At 37.0% G+C, this 24,918-nt stretch overlaps 1 protein-coding gene across 5 annotated transcripts; it reads left to right on the top strand.

The window, feature by feature from the left end:
- Positions 1-554: 554 nt before the first annotated feature.
- BROX (BRO1 domain and CAAX motif containing) lies at positions 555-23,654 on the top strand. Of its 5 annotated transcripts, none has more exons than XM_081945235.1 (13): positions 555-706; positions 7,131-7,262; positions 7,357-7,463; positions 10,198-10,294; positions 11,551-11,646; positions 13,099-13,171; positions 14,006-14,111; positions 15,976-16,065; positions 16,557-16,642; positions 17,866-17,947; positions 18,436-18,586; positions 20,496-20,655; positions 20,921-23,654. In XM_081945235.1, exons 2-13 carry the CDS (start codon positions 7,162-7,164, stop codon positions 21,005-21,007), a joined length of 1,236 nt encoding a protein of 411 aa, XP_081801361.1. In that variant the 5' UTR covers positions 555-706; positions 7,131-7,161; the 3' UTR covers positions 21,008-23,654. The 5 variants fall into 5 exon arrangements, with proteins under 5 accessions (XP_081801361.1, XP_081801362.1, XP_081801365.1 ...); XM_081945236.1 differs by having other exon boundaries at positions 555-710; XM_081945239.1 differs by lacking the exon at positions 555-706 and adding an exon at positions 1,555-2,458.
- The last annotated feature ends 1,264 nt before the right edge of the window (positions 23,655-24,918 follow it).

Genomic DNA, 24,918 nt, shown 5'->3' with positions numbered 1-24,918 from the left:
TGGAGTATAGGTGCCTCAACTTACACGTGAGGAGAATAGTTACGTTTTTATGCGCACTAACTTTTACAACATCCCTTGCCAATAGTCTTTTGATGCGTTACTCCTGGTAAACGCACCAAGAAACTTTCTTGAGGTTCACTTGCCGCCGCCTTTCATCAGAAGCCAAACAGATCAGATCGCCAGACGATCATCCCTTTCGGTGGCCCTCTGGCTTTGCACACTTCATCGCACTTTCTCCTTCACGCCTGAAACTGAGCCAGCAAAAGGGCAGGCTGATTAGTCACCATCCTTCTGTAGCTAGAAACATGTTACAGGTGCAAAGAGGGCAGCCGGCAATTTCCATCATTCTCCACCATCTCTTTGTGCATTGACTTTCAGAATCAACTAATCCCTCTCGCTCTGCTTTGCGGAGCAATTGGGCTGCATAGAAAAACCATGCACTCCTGGGGGGGGGGGGGCATTGACGCCTTGGCAAACCGAGAGCCGCCCGGCTCGATTTCGATGCTACCATTTATACGTGAAGCGCTTCCGCCCGGTTAGCGAGACCTTGCCAGGTCCAGGAAGGCCACGTGATTTTCGGCTATTGGCGTCTAGGGAGTCGGGCGGGTTTCCTTGGTTTATTATTGCCGAGGTCACCCTACAGAAGTTATCCTTTAACTCCTCTACAAATTTTGGATCTCTGGCATAGAGTAGAGAATCTTCCGAGGTGGGTGAGTGGTAGGAAGCTTCTATTTATTATATCGTAGGCGCTTGTATTTTGTCTCCTCTCTTTATACTGCACCTGAACGCTGGCAGTGATGAATCTTAGCGGCTTCCTGCTCTCCGGATTGTTTCTACGGTCAAGCCTTGCACAGACAGTTGGTCGTGGAATCAAATGCATTCAATATAGTGATTCCCTTTTATTCTTTTGTGAAATATGCTCAGTTCAGAGTTAATTTCGAAACGAATGGCTGCCGTTTTCCCCACCTCCTTGCATTCCTAAGCTTTATTTCGCCTGTTCTTATGTATACACGGTCAGTGGGATATTTCTGGGCCACTTAAGGACCATATTTAAATAATTATTAATTCTCCTTTTCCCTTTTAAGATTTCTTACCCTTATCTTACTATTACGATCCACAAGCTTTTCGACCTCCAATCGCAGCGTAATTTCGAGAACTGAATAGAATTAAAGCAATCATTTCCGCCTTTGTAAGATTTTAACCTTAAACATTGTGAACATCGTTTCACAAATCGTTTTAACTCGGACTGCTTTGTTCTTCCTCCGCTTGTTCGTCGCGTCCTTTTGCCTATTGTTTAGTGTTTCCAAGACAGGACAAAGTTTGGGGAGAGGGGGCTCTGTAAAATAGATGTAAACACAAACCCTTTAGAAAATTAGAAGAGAAGCAGGTTTCATGTCGCTAGGAATAGAAATAGAAGAAATGTGAACACTTCATATAGTAAGGAAGCAGCTAGTTTTAAAGTGGAATTGACGAAATTAGTATGGCATTTTCAGGAAGGTGATATCAACATAGAATCTCAGGCTAAACAGAACGCGGGGAGTGTGAGAAAACGGGATTATTCGCAGGCAGCTACTCGGGATGTTTACATCGCAGTTGAACCTAAAGCAGAGAAAGAACAATGAGGCTTGCCAGCTATGAGTGGGCGTGGCCTCTGGCCTCTTAACTCAGCGGCTCCTTCGTCACTAGAATCAATGAGACTACTTAGGGGTGCCAACAATCATGAGCGAGCCTGACTTTGAGGCTTAAGGAAATCCCGCTGAGGCTTCAGCAAACGAATAAGGTTGGGGTGCATTTTGAAACGGTGGGTGAAAACCCGAAGAAGCCGTATTTATATATCCGATGGAAAGCCCGTTCGGGTTGACGTACTTATGCTTCCTTTTGTAGCTAGTCTGTTGTGTTTCCGAGAGTTCGGCTGGGAATTGCTACAAACCGGCCTCACTGTGCTCGCTTGTACTGCAGCGTCATTCAAACATATAGACTCCAAGGCCTGTCAATGAGGTTGGGACTAATCCCGAAGCACGAGGGAGCACCAGGTTTCCAATGTAGCCGAACCCAATCAGCACTTGGCAAAGTAGCTGATGATAACCGGAGAGAAAGCGAGAGACCGAGTTTAATCTAGGTTATCCCCAAAACCGAATGGCTTGTTGGTTAGAAAGCACACCGTCGTGTCTTCGGGAAATGGCTTTAGGCACGCCGCATTTGCCAGTCGGAACAGAAGGCTGGAAGAGGCGAGTCTCTTCCCTTGCAGGGAAACTGCCCGGGCTTGCTTTTCAGCAGAGCCACCGAGAGGCGGACTCGGGCCTTGCCGCCTTCCTTTCATAGTTCTGGGGATGCGGCTCCTCCTCCTAATCTGATTTCCGTAGAGCTGTACGGTAGTGGCTACTGCTGACAAGAGTCCGCTGGAAACCGAGAAGGTAAATAGAGCAGCCCCACCCTAAGCAGAGAAGGCGGAGACCAAGTATGTTTTTGGGAGAGGCTTGGATTAATGCTGGAGGGGGGAGGGGGGAGAGGGGGGACGTGTTCACTTTGCTGCCTGCTAGGGAGGAAGCGCAATTACTGTAACGCCGGAGAAGAAGGAGGCCTGTGTGTTACAATATATGATGGGCAGAATTTCTGAGCACTGAGACAAGCTCCTTTTTAAAGGTTTCAGGCTTTTTTCTTTGAAGCAAAAATTCGATACAGGTAGTCCTGGACTTATTTGACCATTCAAAGTTAGGGGCACAGAAAACAGGCCTTGTGATGAGTTTTCACACTTATGACCATTGCAGCATCCCCATGGCCATGTGATCAACATTTGGATGCTGGGCAACTGGCAATGTATTGGATGGTTGCAGTGTTCTGGGGTCATGTGAATCGCTTTTGCGGCCTTCTGACAAAGTCCATGCAGAAGCCAGATTCACTTAACAGCCATGTTACTCACTTAACAACCAGTGATTCACTTAATGTGGCAAGAAAGGTGGTAAAATGCAGCAAAATTATCAATTATCTTGCTTGGCAGCAAATTTTGGGCTCAATTGTAGATGTAAGTCGAGGACTATCTGTATATGAAGGAGTATTACCTTGCCTCTTTTTCTTCCTATGGAGTTTTAAATTTTGGCTGTTATTGTGTTTAAGCCGCAACATGGGAAAATCTTGATTTATTATTATAACTGTGTGTAGTGGAGGCAGGATAAACAACAAGGAAAACCTTTATCTTGCTCATTGTTCAAGTTTCTGTCTGGGACGAGGTTTCTTATGTAATACTAGAGAAAGGAGGTGGTCTTATTGTATTGCATGGGGAAAATATCTAAGGCTGTATAGTACAGGTAATCCTCGGCTTAAACCATTCATTTAGTGACCATTCAAAATTACAGTGCATATCCCGGGTTATGTGTTCACCTTTTGCTATTTTCAGAAAAGAAAGGCAATGGGGAAGCCAGTTTCATTTAGTAAGCATTTTACTCACTTAATTGCAGTGATTCACTTAACAACAGTGGCAAGAAAGGTAGTAAAATTGGGCAAAATTCACTTAACTATCTTGCTTAGCACAGAAATGTTGGGTTTAGTTGTCCTTGTAAGTGAAGGACTCTTTGTACAGTATGTCTTATCTTGGATCCAAAGAATCCATTACATTCTTAAGAAGTCTTTCAATTTGATACAATATAAGTAAAGGTGAAGGTTCTCATCGCACATGCGTGCTAGTCGTTCCCAACTCTAGGGGGTGGTGCTCATCTCTGTTTCAAAGCCAAAGAGCCAGCGCTGTCTGAAGATGTCTCTGTGGTCATGTGGCTGGCATAACCAAACGCCAATGGCACACAACGTTATTACCTTCCCACCAAAGGTGGTTCCTAATTTTCTAGTTACATTTTTACCTTCTTTTGAATGGCTAGTTTGGCAAAAGCTGGGACAAGTAACAGGAGCTCACTCCGTTATGCAGCGCTTGGGATTCAAACCGCCAAACTGCCAACCTTTCTGATCGACAAGCTCAGCATCTTAGCCACTGAGCCACCGTCAGTCATTCTTGAAGGACTTTTTAATCAGCAGAATTTAAAAATAGTACTGAATAGAAATTACACTCTTCTCTGATATGAGATTTTAATCTTATTCCTTCAAGATTATTAGATCAGACTGGTGTCCTAAAAGATAAAGATGAGCTAATTTAGAAGGATGACATTGCAGCTATGAAGTCCCAATAGCAATTCCAAAAGCAATTCTGCGAATTCTGAAAACAAACAGAACATGATACTATGCCAAAAACTTTTCTCCGTTTTGTATTAGATGTTGCCAGTTGCCAAGTATTCAAATTGTGATCACATGACCGCAGGGGTGGTACGGTGGTTGTAACTTCAAAGATGGGCCACAAGTTACTTTCTCAGAGATTGTCGTAATTTCTGTGCAAATGGAAATAATGTATTAGCAGCCAAATCAGGCAGGGACTAAAGTCTACTTGAAGCAATATATTATGGCAATTAAAATAATGTCTTATTTTAGATCGTTACTGTGTCTATACAGAATAGGCCAACATTGTTTTTCTGCAGTAGGCAGCTTTTCTGCAATAGAATGATGGGAGTGGAGACACTTAGCAATGGAGGGTTTCTTCTGGCAATTTGCTGTGTTCTTTGCACATAAAAGCAAATTCACTCAACCTGGAGTTCATTGTTGTTTGTTGCTTCTTGTTCAATCTGTCTGACAGAGGGGGATTCCAGTCATTTTATTCCCTCAAGAACCATCTGAGATATGTTGAACCTAGAGGTTGATTGGTTCCAAATTCTGTGGACTGCATCTGAGTGGCTTTAAGCTGAAATCCTTGTGTCCCAGTTCAACATTGTAGTACAGTATACTGGCTCCTTATGTTCTCTTGGAGCAGAAACTGATGATGTAACCATGACAACTGCTTCTGCAGTTCTGAATTCTCTTCAGTTTTTGGATCTCAAGGATGCAGAGAGTATATCTGAAGAAGTGAGGGCCAACCTCTCTTGGCCATTCCTGGCTGATTAAAATGTTCAGAAAGAACTGGTTTCATGTTTATGGGGTAATTAATGCTTGAAGGTATATGTCTGTCTTCTTAAAAGATGCAGTGATATGTCTGTCATTAACAAACTGTTTCTTTAATCTTAGTTAAGTAACTGTCAACCATTTTCAAGAAGGAACAAAGGAAAAAAATGTCCCATATGTGTATGAAATTATTATTTTTCTTAAAAAAAACTGTTTAAAGTTTTAGTAAATGTAGTAAAAACTAAGACAAACTAAACAAAGAAAAAAGTTCAAAATCTGCAGAAAAAAGGTAAAAGAAAAAGGCAACAAAAAAGGCCAAGTTTCATCATACCAAACATAAGCTAATATGCTAGCTTTTCATTCTCTTTTAAAGTTACAAATAAAAAAATCTTTTCACCTCAGCCTAACTTGAATACAATACAGAAACCATAATCTTCATCGTCCCCAATCCTAGTTCAGCAAAACATCCATTAGCTGATATCAGAAATAGCAATGTAATTTATCTCTCGTCAAATTGTCCAACTTGTATTCTTTCTTTTTGCTCTTCATAGTCCTGACTTTTACACCATTTTTATGGCATTGCAGGATTTGATCTTTCACCCCCTGGCTTTAAAGAAGCCAAGACTAAACTTTCCTACAACTTTAAAAGGAGTCTTCAAAGCTTTCACCAGTCTACATTGTCACTCCAATAAAAAGCCATTATCCAGGATTGCCTGTCACAGCTGTTCCATGTCCAGTTCCTTTTCTTGATTTGTCTCTATATAAAATTAAAACTCTTAGGAAGATAAAAAATAGCAAACAAATATAAAGAAGGAAAAAATGGAAAGGAAAGGAAAGGAAAGGAAACGAAAAAAGTGCAAGAAACAAAAGTTGAAAAAAGAAAAAATATGTGGTTTCCAAGATTCTTCACATAGTGTTCTTATGAAAGGTTCCACCACTACTGGCAGCAGTGATGTCATCTGGTGTTTAAATCCGTGGGAGAAGCAAAAAAAAAGTCTAAAAACAATAAACATGTCAAACACAGTCATATTAAAAAACCTATACACACCACTGCACAACATAAGAACTTCATTGTTCTTCATGAAAGATATTTTCTCTCCCCCAGCACTTAGAACATATCTGCATACATTTCTGGAAACACAAAAACTATTTTGAAACAGTTGTTTTCATAATCATAAGACATTTTACAATATTAAGGGATGCAAAGCTCTGCCGATAACAGCTTAAAAACCTTTACTTTATGAAGCTACTTTGAAAGTTATACTAGAAAGTAAAAAGTTATTAATGATTGATACAGTTTGGTTTCTACAGCCAAATAACTCTTGTTTGGAAAAAATGTTTAACACGCAGAAAGTAGAACCTTAGTAGAAAAACATATTTAAAATTCATAAATAACACTAGCCAGCTTTTTCCAATGCTATATTTTAGAGTTGGTCATGTTACTGAGTTCTACTTTCTTTCTATTAGCTAAGTGAGCTTCAATTATCTCTGCAAACAGATTTCTTTTCAGCAGACTGTAAGGGAGAGGCAACAACTGGCTGTTAATCATGTGAAAACAATGTGACCCATAGCAGGAGTGCCCTATACCCAGATCATATCCATAGTCCCTTTCATCATTGGCAAACTGAATGAAAATTAGCATTTCCCAAAGAGGAGCAAATGCTTTCAATCTCATTAGGAGCATCTACAATGCTTTTTGAAATTCTGTTGAGACTTGCATTTACCTTAATTTTATTTTTTTTAAAAAAAGTTTTAGGTTTTAATTGTTTTTCATGTGTATTGCTCATATTAATACTAAACAAGATGCAACAATTATAATGCCACCTGGACTCACATATGTGAAAAAAGCAGCTATATAAATTGAATTAATAACTATTGATTATTCTTAAAACAAGTGGTTTTCTTCCACAATTGTTAAGACTCTAAAATTTCAGTGCTGTACGCCACATCTAATATAATATTTCATATAGGGCAATCCTTTGTATGTTTATTCAAACATCTGGCAAGGTTTATTTTCTGTCTCTAACAAATATTATATGCATATGTGCATGTCAATATATTTCCATAGAAAACTAATGTATTAAATAACTAGATTTTTAAGTGTTGGGTTTGTAGTTATATATAAAATCAGTAACTTTTTCTATTCTTTATTTTAGTCTTGCTGTATTCTAAACTTTTAGAAGGAGAATGACTCATTGGTTTCATCGAAACCCTTTAAAGGCTACAGCTCCGGTCTCATTCAATTACTATGGAGTAGCCACAACTCCAGCTGCGACAAAAATCTGCAAGTAAGTGATTGTAAGAACATATGCGAATGTAAGTTAATATGAGAAAACAGTGCACTGAGAAGTATCTTTTGGTCTTCTTTCCCCTTTAATATAGTGATTTAAGGTTATCAAGAGCACGACTCCTGGAACTTTTTACTGATTTAAGTTGTAATCCAGATATGATGAAAAATGCAACTGATTCCTATTTTTCACTCTTGGAAGGTAAAAAAAAAAGTTCAATTATTTGGGAGGGTGAAGTTGCTCTAACTGTGCTGTTAAATTTTAGTGACCCAATTGCAAATACCTGAAAATGGTGAAGTGAAACCTGCTACTGTGAAGTGTGAAAACACAAAAACCAGAGTGTAAAACTAGAGTTTAAATCTTTAAAAAATGCTTCACAGACTTTTCTTTAAAAATAAGAACAACTCCTCACCTACTGGCAAAGAGGAAGAAAATAAAAAATCCCCAACCAAGCCCATGTCATTGATGTTGCATTGCACAATGCCACAGCTATCATATTTTCAGACATTCCCCCCATATTAATTATAGTCCTTGCTTTCCAAAAGGTTGCATTTCCTTTTGTAGAAATTTCACAACATCGTTGTGTAGAAATAGGGCACTGTGATAGGGTGTTGTGATTGATCAAAGATGCTTAATGTGTGTTCAGTAACTAGTGGAAAACCATCATGCTATATTTATCACAGAGGTGTTTATGTGATCAGAAAGCTCATTGTTTTAATTTTCAAGTTAGACATTTTTGCTTGATTTCAGAAATTGAACTGGCCACCTCATTCTGGTATTATTTTAATTCTCATAGTGACAATTCTCTAGCTCCACTTCCAAGATATCTTGATGACTATGGAACACTATGAAAGTGTCTCCGATTTGCAGAAAACTGTAGAAGGACAAAAACAAGAAGAAATATTGCCTAGTATTTCATTATTTGTCCAAAGTTTTATAGAAATCAAAAACATTTTCATTAATTCCTTCAAAAAGCTTGTCTTCTTTCAAAAAGCTTTTTGAAAGAAGAGAGAAATAACAGGCACTTCCCTGGTTTCTTCTGTTTTTCTCCAAAGCAATGCAAGTAAAGGGAAACACCGTCACTCCTTCATACCCACGCATGGAATAAAGAACTACAGACTTGCCTTTTTTCTCGAGGCTTCTGTGGGAGTGGGCAAAATTCTCTGAATGCAGTGCGCCCAATCTTTTTCCTGAGTGGATGCCAGGCACAATTGATGGCCAAGTGCAGCTTTACCCTTATGAATATATTGTGGAAAATAATGAGTGAAGCAGATCTTGGGGGTTTTCAGTGATATGCGGCCTTATTGTTTGGTCTTGAATATTATACATTATTTGAGAAATTACAATAGTCTGCTTTATTTCACTAATTTAAACACATGGTAGATAAAACAAACCAGTTAAATTGGAGGGATGAAGCAGCAAACTCTGATTAGCATTGGCTTGTCTTAAAATAGTCCATATGAGTGCAGTAATTCTATGTCACCCCCACCCCCCGACTCATTTTTCAAGCCAGCTACAGAACACGGTTCTTTTTTTAGCATTTTCAGTCCTTCGTTTAGATAGCAGATAGTTATAACCTTATAATGTGTTGTAGAAGACAGAGCTGAGCATGTTCATATACCCTTACCTACTGTACCTTAAGCAGTGTTTCTCAACCACAGCAATTTCTAAGATTTGTGGACTTTAAATGCCCAGAATTCCCTAGTCAGCATGCCTGGCAGTTGAATTCTGGGAGTTGAAATCCATATTGTTGCTGAGGTTAAGAATCACTGCTTTTAAACAACATCAACAGAGAGTTGCTCCTATTTTTGTCAAGATTTCTTCCTTTGAGAACTTTGCCCATTTCCAGCCCATTGAGTTTTTACTGCTAATTTTTATGTCTGCCTTTCCCCTTCGTATTTTAACAAACAGATTTAAGTTTTTAAAACCACGAATGCCATCTGCCACAAGGTATTTCGGTGCTATATTCCTGTTCAGGGTACCATGCCATGTCTTCTTTTTCTTCTGTAGCCATTGTCAGTGCAGTGTAGTGCAGTGTTCATTTCCCCTTACTCTGTCGGGGAACTCACTTGAATTTTTTTGCACATGTACAAATCGTGAAATGTACTAAAATATCTTTATTTATTTAATTGATTTCTCTTGCTACCTGTCTTGCAAATGCAACTTTGGGTGGCTAACAACCTATACAAATTCTCCATTAAAAAATAGCAGAAGGATAAAGGCCTATAATGTTAGCCAAGGAAAAGCCAATGAACACTCAAAAATAATAATAATAGTTCACAGGCTGTCTAACCAACTGACCTCTATGATGGAGCACCTCAAAGTTTTCCAAAAGACAAGTGGAATCTAGATAATGCAATCTTAGCTATGTAAAGATTATCTTTTGGAAAGATGCAATTAGTATAAAGTATATGCTATATGTTGTAATATATAAACTGAATATCTTCCATGTAATGGGGCTTCACCATCTGTTCCCCTTGTCTTTCAAAAGCCATTGGGAGGGCTTCTGGAATGATGCAGGATAATGTAAGATCCCTCACATGAGCAGAAGGGCTTTTCGTTTGCATCAATTTATTTTGACATGAGGGTGCATCGTTTTCTCCCCCCCCTCCCCCCATACTTAGTGCATTGACTTTCCGGGCTCATTTCCTAGAATTCTCTATCTGTTGTTGCTCTGAGGATGGAATGTCAATTACTTTGAATTTAACTAAAGAAATTATTAAAATGACCTCCAAGTGTAGTATAAACTGATCTCTAATCAGCCAAGTGAAAAGGAACTCTGAGGCTAATTTTGGATACCCAGGCATTTTAAATATTAAAAAGTTTTATATTAACAGTCACATTATCAGCAGAAAAAGCAAAAAAAAGAAAGAAGACAAATGATAATTTAATTTGTAGGGGATATCCTATTTTAATACTGAAATTATTTTAACAGGCTTTATAGTTGCTCTGGATAACTCTTCACAGGATAGCAAACTGAGATACATTCAGAATTTTAAATGGACGGACACATTGCAAGGACAAATACCAAGGTATACATATAGTATGATTTTCAAACTTTAAGGTAGTTCTTAGTACCAAAAGTAACTCAATGAGTTACCAAGATGATGTTATGGAATTGTTAAAAATGCTCTTACATTTTTTTCAGATTTTGAAAGAGCCATCTTATGACAGAAAATATTTTTATTAGTGGGATCATCAGTTGAAATCTTAGGTTGCAATTATCTCCAAGTGTGATTTTTGTTACGGCTATCTTTTTTTTTCATTGTCTAATGGGCTATATTGTATACACAAATATAACCGATTAATGACACTTAGAAGTGAGTTATGTTTCGTAATGTTTTTATGTGATTATTTCTTAACATTACCTATATATCCTTGGGATTTGTATAAATAAAAACAAGCCCTTGTATGGCAGTATATGCTTAGATAAATTAATTTTAGTCAAGATGAAATTTATTTTTTCAGTATTATATTGCATCCAGCAAAGTTTCCACTTGTATAAAAAAAAACCCTATTGTTTGTAATTTAATAAGGTAAAGGTTCCCCCACACATGTGTACTAGTTGTTTCTGGCTCTAGGGGGCGGTGCTCATCTCCGTTTCTAAGCCGAAGAGTCAGCGCTGTCCGAAGATGTCTCCGTGGTCTTGTGGCCAGTATGACTAAACACTGAAGGCGCACGGAAAGCTGTTACCTTCTCACCAAAGTGGTCCCTATTTTTCTACTTGCATTTTTGGCGTGCTTTCGAACTTCTAGGTTGGCAGAAGCGGGGACAAGTAATGGGAGCTCACTCCATTACGCCGCACTAGGGATTCGAACCACTGAACTGCCGACCTTCTGATTGATAACCTTAGCACCTTAGCCACTGAGCCACTGCATCCCTTTTGTATTTTAATAGTAGTGCTCAATTAAACATTTTAAAAGAATGGTGATTGATTGCTACTTCAGTATTTTCATTCTGAAGGGAAGAACTGTAAAGACACTATACTTTGGACATTCCTGACCAGACTAAAACAAAACACGAATAGTTTCAGTCATAACATTTCCACTTTTAAAGCTATTTAACTTGTATGTAAATATTTCAGTACTTTGGAGGTTTGCTCCCATCATTTGGGGTAGGAAGGAATGAAAAAGAATTAAGCAGTTGAACTCAATGTAACATTCCTGAAAAGATATTTTATAGTATTGTGCCTTATGTCTAAAAGATAAGTGGACGTATTGCAATGTTTTGTACTTCAGAAGTGTTATAAACTCTGCAAAAGACAGTTTTTTCCCCTTTCTTCCCTTAGCGCCCAGCAAGATGCTGTGTTTGAATTAGTTTCTATGGGATTTAATGTAGCCTTGTGGTACACTAAATATGCATCAAGATTAGCTGGGAAAGAAGAGTAAGTATTTTCACTTTAATTAGAGTAATATCAAAAGGTTAACAACATGCCTTAAGCCCATTTGAAATTGGGTTTGGTTTTGCTAAACTGTTCATAGGATTGTAGCCTAAATTGCTGTCGAGAATAAAATCATTTCAATCTACAGTCTTCAATTTTCTTATTGTGAAATTGCAGGAGCCAAGCCTTATGCTTACAAATGTAAAGCAAGTTGAATTGCAATATCAGACAGTAAAAGAGAAAAATAATTTTTGTCTAATTATTTGGGAATATTTTCTTTACATAATGTCCCACATGAATGACATCTTTTCAATATGTTTCTAGAAAGGTAATTTTCCTGCCCTGGGAATCAACAGTTGGTTTATTTAGAAAACCGATTTATGTATTTTAGTAGTTCAGTCTACAAAATTCATCCCAAATATGAAATCTAAAGAAAAAAACAATATAGTTTTAATAGCACCTGATATCACAATGTCAGAACATGATATGGTTTTACGATCAGTGTGTCTGATAAGTCCATGCTTCTCTCTTAGTTGGCTTTTTTTTGCGAGATACCTGTCAGAAGCCTTGATTTGACTGGATTCTGATTAGCTGTCAGCCCAGACTACAGGTAGTCCTCGACTTTTGATCACAATTGTGCCCAACAATTATGTTGCTTAGCAAAACAGTTAAGTGAGTTTTGCTCCATTTTACAAACTTGCTTGCCACAGTTGTTAAGCGAATTGCTGCAATTGTTAAGTTAGTGAATTGTTAAGTGAATCTGTGTTCCCCATTGACTTTCCTTGTCCGAAGGTGCCAAAGGGTGATCACATGACTCTGGAACACTGCAAAGGTCATAAATATGAACCAGTTGCCAAGCATCTGAATTTTGATCATAATGGGGATTCTGCAGCAGTCACAAGTGTGAAAAATGGTCATAAGTCACTTTTTTCAGTGCTGTTGTAACTTTGAACAGTTACTAAACAAATTGTTGTAAGTTGAGAACTACCTGTACTTGCAGGAAAGTTGGCTGGTATCACTGTCGTAGCTTTTAGATGCCAAATAAAACATTTGAATTAGTAATGAATACCTTATGCAGTAATTTAATTAATTTTATTAAACAATTAATGCCTTATCCAGTAAAACATTAGCCTGAGTGACATTTGCTGAAAGTTATTCCAGTTAAAGTACAAGAGTATTGTGATAATCAGATTTTTATTCAGCGGTGCATCACATTCTGCATCCTAGAGTAGACAATAATGGGTTAGATGGACCAAAGAGGCTGACATTTGTTCTCTGTATTACTTAATTTTTTTCTGATTCCTTAGAAATATATTATTTGCTGAGCAAATGTGAAATGTGGAAACAACACTTTTAGAAATAGTGAAAGAACTTGGCTAGCAGTAATATTAAGAAATTTGATGGATGATGTTTAAAACTGAAGTATTTCAATACTAATGAATTGCTAACATTTAGTGTAACAGAAGTTGAAGCAAAAGATGTCCATCGCAGTATGAAAATAGCAGCTGGGATTTTCAAACATTTAAAGGTAAAAGCCTTTTCCCCTCAAAAAGTGCATTTTCTTTGACTTGAATGCAAGATTAAAATAGCAATTTTAAAAGCTGGCATAAAAATCTGACAAAGAAAGGTAGCATTAATCAATAATGGATAGAAATATGCAGTGCATATGTGGATTCTGAAACACTTCTTCCAAAACATTCCTGAAGCATGCACAACTCATTGCTCTTCTTAGTAGTAGCTCATTAGGATTCACATGTTGTTTAAAAAGGCTTATTTAATTCATGCCCATTTCCCCGAAAATAAGACCTCCCTGGATAATAAGCCCAATCGGACTTTTGCGTGCATGTGCTAAAATAAATCCTCCCCTGAAAATAAGTCCTCCCCAAAAATATTCCAACAGAGCAGCAGCCATGAGGTAGCCACACTCACCTCCTCCTGCACCTCAAAAATAATAAGACATCCCTGAAAATAAGGCCAAGTGCTTATTTCAGGGCTCAAAAGAAAATAAGACCCTGTCTTATTTTCGGGGAAACACGGTAGGGTTAAGAATAGTTTCAGATGTTCAGGTAGAACGCACATCTTAGTATTGTTCACTCTGAAATTTACATGGGATATGAACATGTTTCCCATTATTCCTTGCTTAGAAAGTTTAAAAATTGTTCCTTAAATAAAATGTTCCAATGAAGGAGATTTTAAAATATTAGATGTGATTCTTAAATCACAGATAGATATCTGGTAGAATGATTGCAGTTTTTATATGGGTATGCATCGTAGTTATTAAGTTTTCATAAATGTTTAGATGCTTCATTGGTTAATTAAATACAGCCACAATCAATACTAAAGTGATTTTTTTTTCATTTAGGAAAGCCATATCCCTAAATTGATCACTCCTGTAGAAAAGGGAAGGGATTTAGAAGCTCGACTAATAGATTCCTATATTATCCAATGTCAAGCTGAAGCACAAGAAGGTACTTACGCAATATTACTAACTTTGCATCTGAAAAATGTTGGGGGCTTCCTCCCTGAGGATTTTAAAACAATTTGTTCTGTTGGAGAACTGAATTGTAGAAATAGTCCGACATAATGTATTACATTGCCCCTTAATTCCTTTCAGATGCAGCATCCATGGAATTATTACTGAAAAGTACAATGTAATAAATTGTTTAATAAAAGGCACATCATGAATTTCAAAGGGAAAAAAAAAATCCAAAATGCAAGCCTACCCACATATCATCATAATATACCATATTTTTTGGAGTATAAAATGCACCTTTCCCCCCAAAAAAGAGGGTGAAGATCTGAGTGCATCTTATATACTGAATACAGCATTTTTAGCCTACTGAACCCCCCCCCCCCCTCTGCAAAAATGGATGTGCAAAGGGTTTGGGAGGTTTGCAAAGTGCTTGTGAGGGCAAAAATAAGCAAAAAATGGGCTCTTTTTCCTCCTTTTTGCCCCCCACTGCCCCCAGGAGCACTCTACAAGCCTCCCAAAGCCTCTGCACGCCCTTCTCCCCCCCCCTTTTTTTTTTTTTTTGCAAAAAATGGATCATTTTTGCGAAAAACTGGGATATTTTTGCTTGTTTTTTGCGGGGGGACTGTCCCCAGGAGCACTCTACAAGCCTTTTTTTTTTTTTGGTAAAAAAACGAGGCATTGGGAGACCGGCAGAGTACAAAGCCTTTTTTTTTTTAACCAATTCAAAATCATGGTGTGTTTTATACTCCGGTGCAACTTATAGTCCGAAAAATACGGTAATATTTGTCCGACACAGGTGGCAAAAGTATCTCTGATGATCTTTAAAATCTAACAGGGTCTCTAGCGGTGAAGAGGTGTGTTAGAAATTATACTCCAATTTTTAGAATGGCAGCAGAACTTTGGCTTAGTAATTGACAAGCAAGTATTTGCTTTGACAGAGATTAACCTGTCCATGCTTTACTGAGTATCTCACATTATATACACCAATTTCCCAAATAGGTACAAGCAGAGTCCCACATAGAAAACAGAAAAAGTTACTTTAGGATGGATGTGATAAGTGTCATAGAAAATGGCAAGCCTTATACTACTTATGATATAAGTGTAATCCCATTTTTTAATTAGTCAGTGTTCACCAATGTGTTAAAAAGACGTCTGGAATCCATAACACTGGATAGGGGCAAGGGTTTCAATGGCCTCTTCCATTTCCCTACTCCATAAGTCAGTGACCTCACATAGCATCCTTGATTCTTACATTCCCTGTGAGCATTTAAGAACATCTGTCGTCTCAATGAAACCATCACCTGTACAATAAATATGTTTTAACACCAAGCTTCACTAGATAGGAATCTATATCATGAAGTTACTGTAACAATCCCCCTCTTCCAAATATCCAGGCCATCTCCCCTATCAATGTGCCACAGCAAATTGAAGTCCTGCTTTGCACACTGGCATTGTGGCAATCTGAGTCAGACCCAGGTCTGCCATCAAGAATTGTAAATTGCCATGGATTAGAACATTTCTATTCCTGTCCTCATGACTATTTATTGTAGGGACTTCTTTTCCACATATGTATACAATGGAAATGGAATTGATTACAATTTCACACCCAAAACAATGTGCTTACGCAACAATCCCATTCTCCAAATATTAGAATATAAATTCAAGGACAGAGACTCACTTCTCACATAGGCTGGAGTCTCAACTCAGTTTCACAACATTAGAAGTAAGAAAAGAAAGAAAGAAATATACTGCTTTCTAAGTAGGTTTTATATGTTTAACAAATTGTCCATGTTTATGCAATTAGAGAAATAAATGGAACACAAGGTGATGTTTATAGTAGCTTCTTATTTTTGTCTTAGTGACAATTGCCCGGGCTATTGAGCTGAAACATAATCCTGGTCTAATAGCAGCCCTGGCCTACGAAACAGCCAATTTCTACCAAAAAGCAGGTATGTTATTATTACTTACTTAAAAGTTGGTGAATATTTGATACCAATTTTAAGGCTTAGAATCTTATCTGTGGACAGAGCACCAAGGAAGTACCATGGATAAAAAATGAAATCTCTGGCCAAGTAAACATGCTCGATAATTATTTATTTTTGTTTTTATGGTGACTGAAGGCAAGAAGTCAGCATACATCTTTCACTTTTATGGCTTGGAATATATCTCTTGTTCATGGACAAATGTATCTTTATAGACAATGTTTTGGTTCTAAGCAGGACTCTAAAATACAAGATAGATCAACAATATCAGCAAGTATTGCAGGCCCAATTGGCAAAAAAAAGTTCAGGACTATATTGGTTGGAAACATGTGGGAGTGACCTTCATCTTGAAGTGGATAGACAATAGCTAAAATGATGATGATGACGATGACGATGATTGCAAATAGAAAAATTAATGAATAGGTTACTATTTTAAAAACAATGATACCTTTTCCTAGATCATGCGTTATCTAGTTTGGATCCAGCATATACATTGAAATGGAGAAAATATCTTCAATTGAAGTCGTGCTTCTATATGGCTTATGTGAGTATTTGGGGTTTTAAAAACAATTTTTAAACAATTTTCAAAGGGCTATGAAATTGTTACACAAAATAGCATTTATTCAAGCAACATTTTTGTAAGTCTTTTAGAATTCATGTATTTATAAATCAAAGGCAACTCAACTCATAATGATTCCTAAACAATAAAATCCAAAACAATGAAACATGATGATACCGGGAGATCAATATACTTAGAATTTTTAATACAGATATGTTCTGAAGGCACTCAGTCCCCTAAACCAGAGCTTGGGAAAAAGTGAAAGACAGCAGGATCCAAACTGCTCTTATTGCCAGGAAGTTGCTACTCCAAAAGCCAGGTCTTGGGACAGAGAACATGCATCCTGGGATCTATCAGATGGTATTTTTTAAAGGTGGAGCCTGGAGTTTTCACCTCTGTTTGATCTTATTGGATCAATAGCAGAAAACAAGTGGTTTTTAATTTACACATACAAGCTTTTCCTAGTCAATGGGACTAAGAGTGAAAGGGTATGTAGTAGACCTTTGTTTTAATGGACTTCAAGGTAGTGTACTTAAGAGTTAATTGACCAAATCTACATATCTGAGTTTTATCTGAATTTCAAGCAAGCATACTTTTCTCCAAATAGTGAACCAAACCAGCTGTTTGGCAAATTGATGTTTGCTGCTTTCTTTCAAAGAGTATTCCCTGTTATCTGTAAAGTATATTTTCTCATGTATATTCTGTTTGCAAAATCCCATTTACCGATTAATGGTAAATTCAACAGTAAATGGTAAATTTAAACCACTTGAAGTAAAGGGCATTTCTTTGCCTCATGAGTCTGTTCAGCAAGGGAACAGTGTACAGTATTGTCTCAAATAAGGGAATAAAATATGGAAAAATATAAATACTCATTTTCATGCATATTTTTTTTCTTTTGCTATGTGCTGGGATAGCTGAGAACATAAAGCAAGTACTTTTCTTTTTTAATGGCTTGTACTTAACTGCCATGTATCAAAGTCTTCTACTGCTGTAAATGCATTGGTGAACATGTGCAACTAGAACAGCCTGCCTTTATTTTGCAGAGTATCCTCGCGGTAAGAGCTATAGAAACAGCCAATTGCTCTCTCTTAGCTCTTTGCCTTCCAAATCTTGAAGTTCATTCTTCTGCCCTCACTGCTGAAGCAAGTAAGGAATTAAGGTAATTCCAGAGCATGTCAAGCATATTAAAGATATCTTGTTTTCCCCAGGCTTTTTGCTACCATGGTCAGACCCTCTTGGCCAGTGATAAATGCGGAGAATCTATTAGGTCTTTACAAGAAGCAGAAAAATGTAAGTGCTTTTTCATAGTTTATAGAATAAATGGTTTCCCCTTGGCATTTCTAAAAATTAAAGCCAGTAAATACTCAAGAAATCATAAATTTGAATAATCGAATCATAACTTGAATTCTTGAGAGGTGTAAGGATTATTGTGATAGATTTACGTGGGACAGTCTAATCAGGGAGATGATCATGTCCTTTTTTTAAAAAAATATTAGAATATGTGTTCATAAAAATTGTCATTTTGTTTTTATAATCAGATTTGGAATAAAAAACATAACAATAAACATAAAGCAAAACTTGTTCTTTTTTCATGTAATTGTAGCTGCCATCCAACATCCCTGAGTAGCTAATATCCTTATATCTGTCTTAACATTTTATTGACTGAATGCAGCATCTTGACTCAATGCAATAGATTATAAAGTGAAATACTGCACTTTATTCAAAATTGTACAAATAAGTAGTAAGAACACAGACTGACTCTTTGCTTTCTTACAAAGTTTATGCCAAGGCAGAAAAACTATGCAAAGAATATGGTGAAACCAAAGGGCCAGGGACTACAGCAAAGCCATCTGGACATCTCTTCTTTATAAAATTAGGAACTGTAGTAAAAAATGCCTTAGAAAAATCTCAGCGAGAAAATGGATTCATGTAAGTATTTTTGTAATACCTTTTTCAAACAAATACACTATAGTGTCTGGCCTTGTTAACATATATTTAATAAATTGATAGACCACCCAACTTTATCATGTCTCAGGATGGCATACAATATAAAAACAAACATCCAGGAAAAAACTGACAAAACTCTAGTAGATCAATTACTTTGGAAAATGACATTCACTGTAGTCCAAATCTTGGGGAAAGAGCCAGGTTTTAAGGCCTCATTTACCATACTTTTCAGAATATAAGACATACCCCCCCCCCCCCCAAAGAGGGTGGAAATGTCAGTGCGTCTTATATACTAAATACGTCCAATTTTGGCCTCCTGAAACCCTGCCCCGCGCGTCCTGTTTTTGCCAAAAAAGGGACGGGCAGAAGGTTTGGGAGGCCTGCAGAGTGCTCCTGGGGACTAGGGAAGGCAAAAAAGGGATGCGTGGGGGGTTTGGGAAGCCAAAAATGGACCACTTTTTCACAAAAACAGGCCTGTTTTTCACAAAAAAGATGGGCTGCACAGAGAGTTTGGGAGGCCTGCAGAGTGCCAGGGAAGGAAAAAACTAATTTTTTTTACTTGTTTTCCTCTTCGAAATCTTGGTGTGTCTTATACTCTGGTGCATCTTATAGTCCCAAAAATACGGTAAATAAGGTCAGAGTGGAATCATTCTAGAGCAGGAGTGTCAAACCTGCGGCATCACATTGTCACGTGACGTATCACAACTCCCCCCCCCCCCTTCGCTAAACCAGGGGTGGTGTGACCAGCATCTGGCCCATGAGTTTGACACCCCTGTTCTAGAGGATAGATGCTAGGAAAGAGATGGCCTACTTCCTCAGTCCCATCAGATGACACTGCTAACAAGTGGGAGTGGAGAATGCCAATTCTGATTGATTGATTGAATGATATGGGCAGACAGTATAGAAAACAAATGGTCTCTCATATAATCACATTCTGTGCCATGAAAGGCTTTATAGGTAATAACTACGACTTGGATTGTACACAGAAGCCCACTGGTAACTACTGCAGCTCATGAAACAACTATATTACATGGGCATACAATGAAATGCCCTTAATTGCACATGCCACTGAATTCTGGATTACCTGCAGCTTCCAAGTGGTCCCCAAGAGGTGTGTGTGTGTCCCCTAAAAGTGAGTTCAATAATGGTGTACTTAAAGAACATATTTAAGTATCCCATTATTGGACTGCCTCAGCAAATTATTCTAGAGGGGTTAAGGGGGAAAACCTGAGGCCTAATTGCAAAAGCTAATAGGGCAGCCCTGAGCTGGTCACCCTCTCTCAGTCTCAGGAAGGAGGCAAATGGCAGACCACTTCTGAAAATGCCACCAGGAAAACTGTATGGACTCATGTGGGGAGTCACCAGAAGTCAACCCCGACTCATATACAATGTTCCCTCCCTCCTCTACAAATATGCCTTAAGGGAATGCTGTTCTAACATGCAGCTTCTTCACTGAGAGGTGTGTGTGTGTAATTGCAATATTAATCAATTCTAAAAAAAACCGAGGCAGTTCTACCTTGAGCAGAATAATTCTTTAATTCTACAATTAACATTATTTAAACCATAATGTATAATGGAAGGAAAATTAGTTTTTTCCCCTCTAACATTGACTGGCCACAATGAAGTAATTTGAGGAATCAATTTTCCATTCAGCCAGTTGGATTGCTAAAACTCTGTCTTGGATTCTGTTTTGGCTTGTTTGTACATATGGTTATAAAAATAATCTTCAGTGTGTTTAGCACCTGTCATATTTGTGAAAGTGGAGTGCAGATTGTGAATTGCATGCAGTTATATTATGCAAGCTATGTGTAGCATTAATTTGCTCTTAAACTATATGGAATTACGTGGAAAAGAAATAGGGCCGCTAACATTCAAATTGGTTTTCTTTTAGTTACTTCCAGAAAATTCCTCCAGAGGCTCCCCAGCTTGAGCTGAAAGCAAATTATGGTCTGGTTGAGCCAATTGCTTTTGAATTCCCAGCTGTACATGCTCAGTGGTCCCCAGAATCCCTTGCTGCATTTGATCTCACCAAAAGGCCAAAGGAGGACAGTGTAAGAACACAAACAGGTTGCTTTTTTCATCTGTGTTATCTGTAATGGTCAGTTTTTTATATTGGTTCTCAGGATAAGAGAAATGCTGGGGATAGAGGGGTAGGTGACAAAGTCCTGTGAAGGGTGGGGTGTGTGTGTTTTATCCTTTCTCAAAGGCTATGCATTGAAAAGCTTAAGCTTTATTGCCATTATTTTTTTTAAAAAATATTGTACTTTATTGTACCCCAATGCAGCATCATCTTTTCTACTTTTCTTTTATTAATAGGCTAAACCAAAGGCAGAGGAAGAAGTGAAACCTGTGAAAGAACCAGATATAAAGCCTCAAAAAGACACAGGGTGCCAGATCTCATAAGATCCTCAATTGCAAAGAACTACTCCTCATAAACTGCTTTCTGTAAACTTTAGGGTTATTATTGCCTGTCCTGTGTGCTAGTTCTTCTGGCTGCCTTTACTGTAACAAAATGTATTCTTTTTCAACTTTGTGTGTGTGTGTGTTGTGTGTGTGCATGCATGCGTGCGTGCACACGCACAAACACATAGGTACACATGAATATACACACATCTTTTCATTGGCTGGGTTGAGTGGATTTCTTTCACAAGAAGAAATTGAAGAAGAGATTAAAACTAGATTGGAAGAAGATTGGGGCCATAGTGGAAATTAGCATTTAGATGAGCAGGCATTAGATTCTGGAACAAATAATGGCGAATGCAAGGGATGAGATTGAGGCTCTGCTCAGGGTTTATAAAGTCTGCACAACAGTAAAGCAAACAAGACAATAATGAATTTGTTATAAAGATAAATTATTCAAGCCTCAAATTATTCAGAATAATATTACAAACAAGAGGAAAATACAGTTAAACACAGGAATGTTTTAGACAGTATAAATTACATTTCTGCAGGAGTACACTGTAGATTACTGCCGTTTTTGCACTTCAAATTTTACAAATGATATCACAGTAAAAGTGATTTCAAATGATGGTTGATTCTATGAGGTCGCTCTTTGTGGAGTCACTTTTAAGTACTGCTATGTCAAATCAATAAGGGTGTTTCCCTAAATAAAGAAATCTTTCCATAAACATTTGTTAAACATTTAGAATTATGACACAAGGAAATGTGGGGGGAGAAACTTGAATAAAAAATATTAAACCATGCTAAAGATGGAGAAACTGCTGCACAAAAATGAGTTTTATGGATATAATTGGAAAGCTAGATACCAGAAGATTCAAAAAGGTGATATAAGAACAAGTCTTATTTGGCAGTAAAAGCTGAAATGTAAAAACAAGCATTTTTATCTCTGTTTATTGGTTTCCACCTCTGTTCAAATGTGACAGATTTGTACTGTAAGACTTCAGTAATATTATTTCATGGTATACAAAACTACAAACAGGGTTGTTTTGAATATTTTCTTTGTGCAGTTACAGTACTATATATCTTCCTTATATACATATGTAATTAGAAAGTTGCAATCTATTGCCAACAGTTGTATGTTTGCTGTCAGCGGAAAACATTGTTGTTTTCTAATATTAAAAAAAACAACAGATAAATTATAGGTAACAAATGTTTAAAGAATTTTCACATGGAATTTGACAAAATTTCAAAGTGGAGAACTGCATTTGATGTGTGCTTGGTATAATTAACATCAAATTTGTTAATTTATATATTGGATTTGTTTATGGTAATTTCTGTAAACTTCTCTGACTTGTTTTTTGAAGACAGTTAGTGGGAATATTTAATGTGGCTTAGGGTTATTACCTAGCACCTATGGGAATCCTTATTAAGGCCAAATGTTTAGGCATTTATTTTGTCCCATTTATGTTTATTCATTAAATTGATGTGCAGGCCCTATTGCAATCCTATATTTTGGCTGTTGCCAGAAATCAAGTCAATATTTTCCAGCTTGCTTGAAGCAAACAAGATAAATCAGTCACAAGAAAATATTTGAATTATGAACATAAATTTGTTCTGTACATATTTTACTAGATATTTAAAGATCTTGAAGATATCCAAGCACTTCTCAATAGTGATAAAATATAACTGAGTTACACAATATATAGTAAGGAACTGTAGTCTTGATAAACCTTCTGGTTAGTAATACTTTGTATTACAGTTATTGTATGTTTTGAGAGTTTTTATTTATTCAGTTCCACATATTTGCACAATCTTATTTTGTTTCTTTAACAGTTAGATAAGAGATTACAATATTTAATTATCAGTTTAAAAAGGTTGGCAGCCATTTAAAAAAAGTATTACAAAATAGAAATGATCTAATCTGGAGCCATCAGATTTTTCATGTATTTATTTTTCAAATGAAGGAAGAGTAAAAAAATTTCATTGCATCTTTGTTAAGATTTCCCAGGAAATTATTGGTTAACGATATCAGAATCTACATTTTAAAAAGTGTGGACCTAAATCTTGATCAATAATTAGGATGGAAACACTGGGAACCTTACATAAAATTGGAAATTGAAGTAATGTATATTTTTAAAAGGCTTCTCAGCACGTCTACAATTAGAATGTAATGTTTGTGATAGTTCAACTATTTTAAATTATTTTGGCTGTGTGTACATACACACACACACATGGGCACACAAATCCAGACATACACACACACACACACACACGAACACAAAAGTCTGTCTTTTTCTGAAAACTCTCCAGCTATATTACGTTTAGAATATGAATACATTAATTTTAATACTTGGCCATTGTAGAATGCAGACAAATGCATCTTCACATGCTATTCAATCTTTGTTGTTGCATTTTGTTCTGATCCTGGCCTTTAGGCTTTAAATATATCAATAAAATATAAATTAAAGTACTCCTTACCTTGTTTGATTTTTCAAGATAAAAGTGTTTACCATTATTTTTAATCCTATATAATATAGAAAATATGATTTTTAATGATATATAATATTTTACACTCCTAAAATATATGTATGTGTATATAAAGGCTTACTTTCAACCAATGTACTTTTCTCATTAAAAATGATCAAATGATTCAATATGAACATGTTGTATGTTTAATATTTTCAAATTGTTTGTATGTTTGCAGAATTTTTAGCCTTACTAGAGTTGGGTTTGGTATATAAGATGGAAATTAGACATGTTTTTTTTTACATCTTGAGCTGCTTCTTTTCACACCTTTCTGGTTAAGAAATATATGAACTAAGCCTAACACCTGGCTTAAAACAGTTTTATAAAAGCTGTGTAAGCCTGATAGCACTTCATAAATAATAAAATGACTGGCATGTTAATTTTCCCCAGGAAATTATTAAGAAACAAATTGTAATATTTCTAAATATCATTAGACTTAATTACTGGTTTAATGGGGAGGTGCCTTTGAGTCAGTTTTTGACTACTGATGACTTTTTGGACAAGTCAATTTTCTTGACAAGATTTCAGAAGTGCTATGATTGTCTTCCTAGGGCTGAGAAAGAATAACTGGCCCAAGGTCATCCAACTGCTTTGTGAATAATAGTAATAGCATTTATTTTTATATACTATTCCATAGTGCTTTACAGCCCTCTCTGAGCAGTTTAGAGTCAGCATATTGCCTCCAACAATCTGGGTCCTTATTTTACTGACCTTGGAAGGATGATCGAACTCCCGGCTATAGGCAGGGTTAGCCTGCAGTACTGCATTCTAACCACTGGGCCACCAGAGCTCCTAAAGAGGGATTCCCATTCTCAGACTCCTGCTTTCCAAACTTAACCACTATAGTAAACTGGCTCTCTAGCCACTGTTACTGAAATGAATGCAATTCTTGGTACAGTTCAAAACCTTACTAGATTCAAGGAAGCTGGTCTATGTGGAGGTCATAGAAGATGCAACTTTTCAACTCCCATTTTTTTCTCTTGCATGTCTGTGTTATGGTAATGTGACATTTATCTGTGAAAATCAGATACATAATACTATCACAACTCAATGTTTTGTGAGACTCTTTAGAGCAGGTGTGTCAAACTGGCGACCCTTGGGCCGGATGCGTCAGCGCAGGCCACACCCACCTCACTCCACTAATGGGAAAAACATCACAAAACATAATGGCAATGTGACATGATGTGTTTGATACCCGTGCTTTAGAGGTAAGCCAAGGAGTTTATTTGAGTGGAAATACCTGTAAACGCTGCTTTTATCTCTTGGCCAAGCAGAGTTGCTGAGAGTTGGGGGGCATATAAACTTAAATAAAGTAATATCGGTGCCAGAATTCCATTGCAGAAGAATGAGCAGCTTCATGCCATCCTTTGACGTTATTTCCATAGGGC

This window comes from Natrix helvetica, assembly GCF_964273705.1.
Source record: "Natrix helvetica genome assembly, chromosome: 2".
NCBI classification, from domain to species: domain Eukaryota; kingdom Metazoa; phylum Chordata; class Lepidosauria; order Squamata; family Natricidae; genus Natrix; species Natrix helvetica.
Note: the sequence above shows the minus strand (reverse complement) of the source record. Positions and strands in the feature narration are given on the sequence as shown.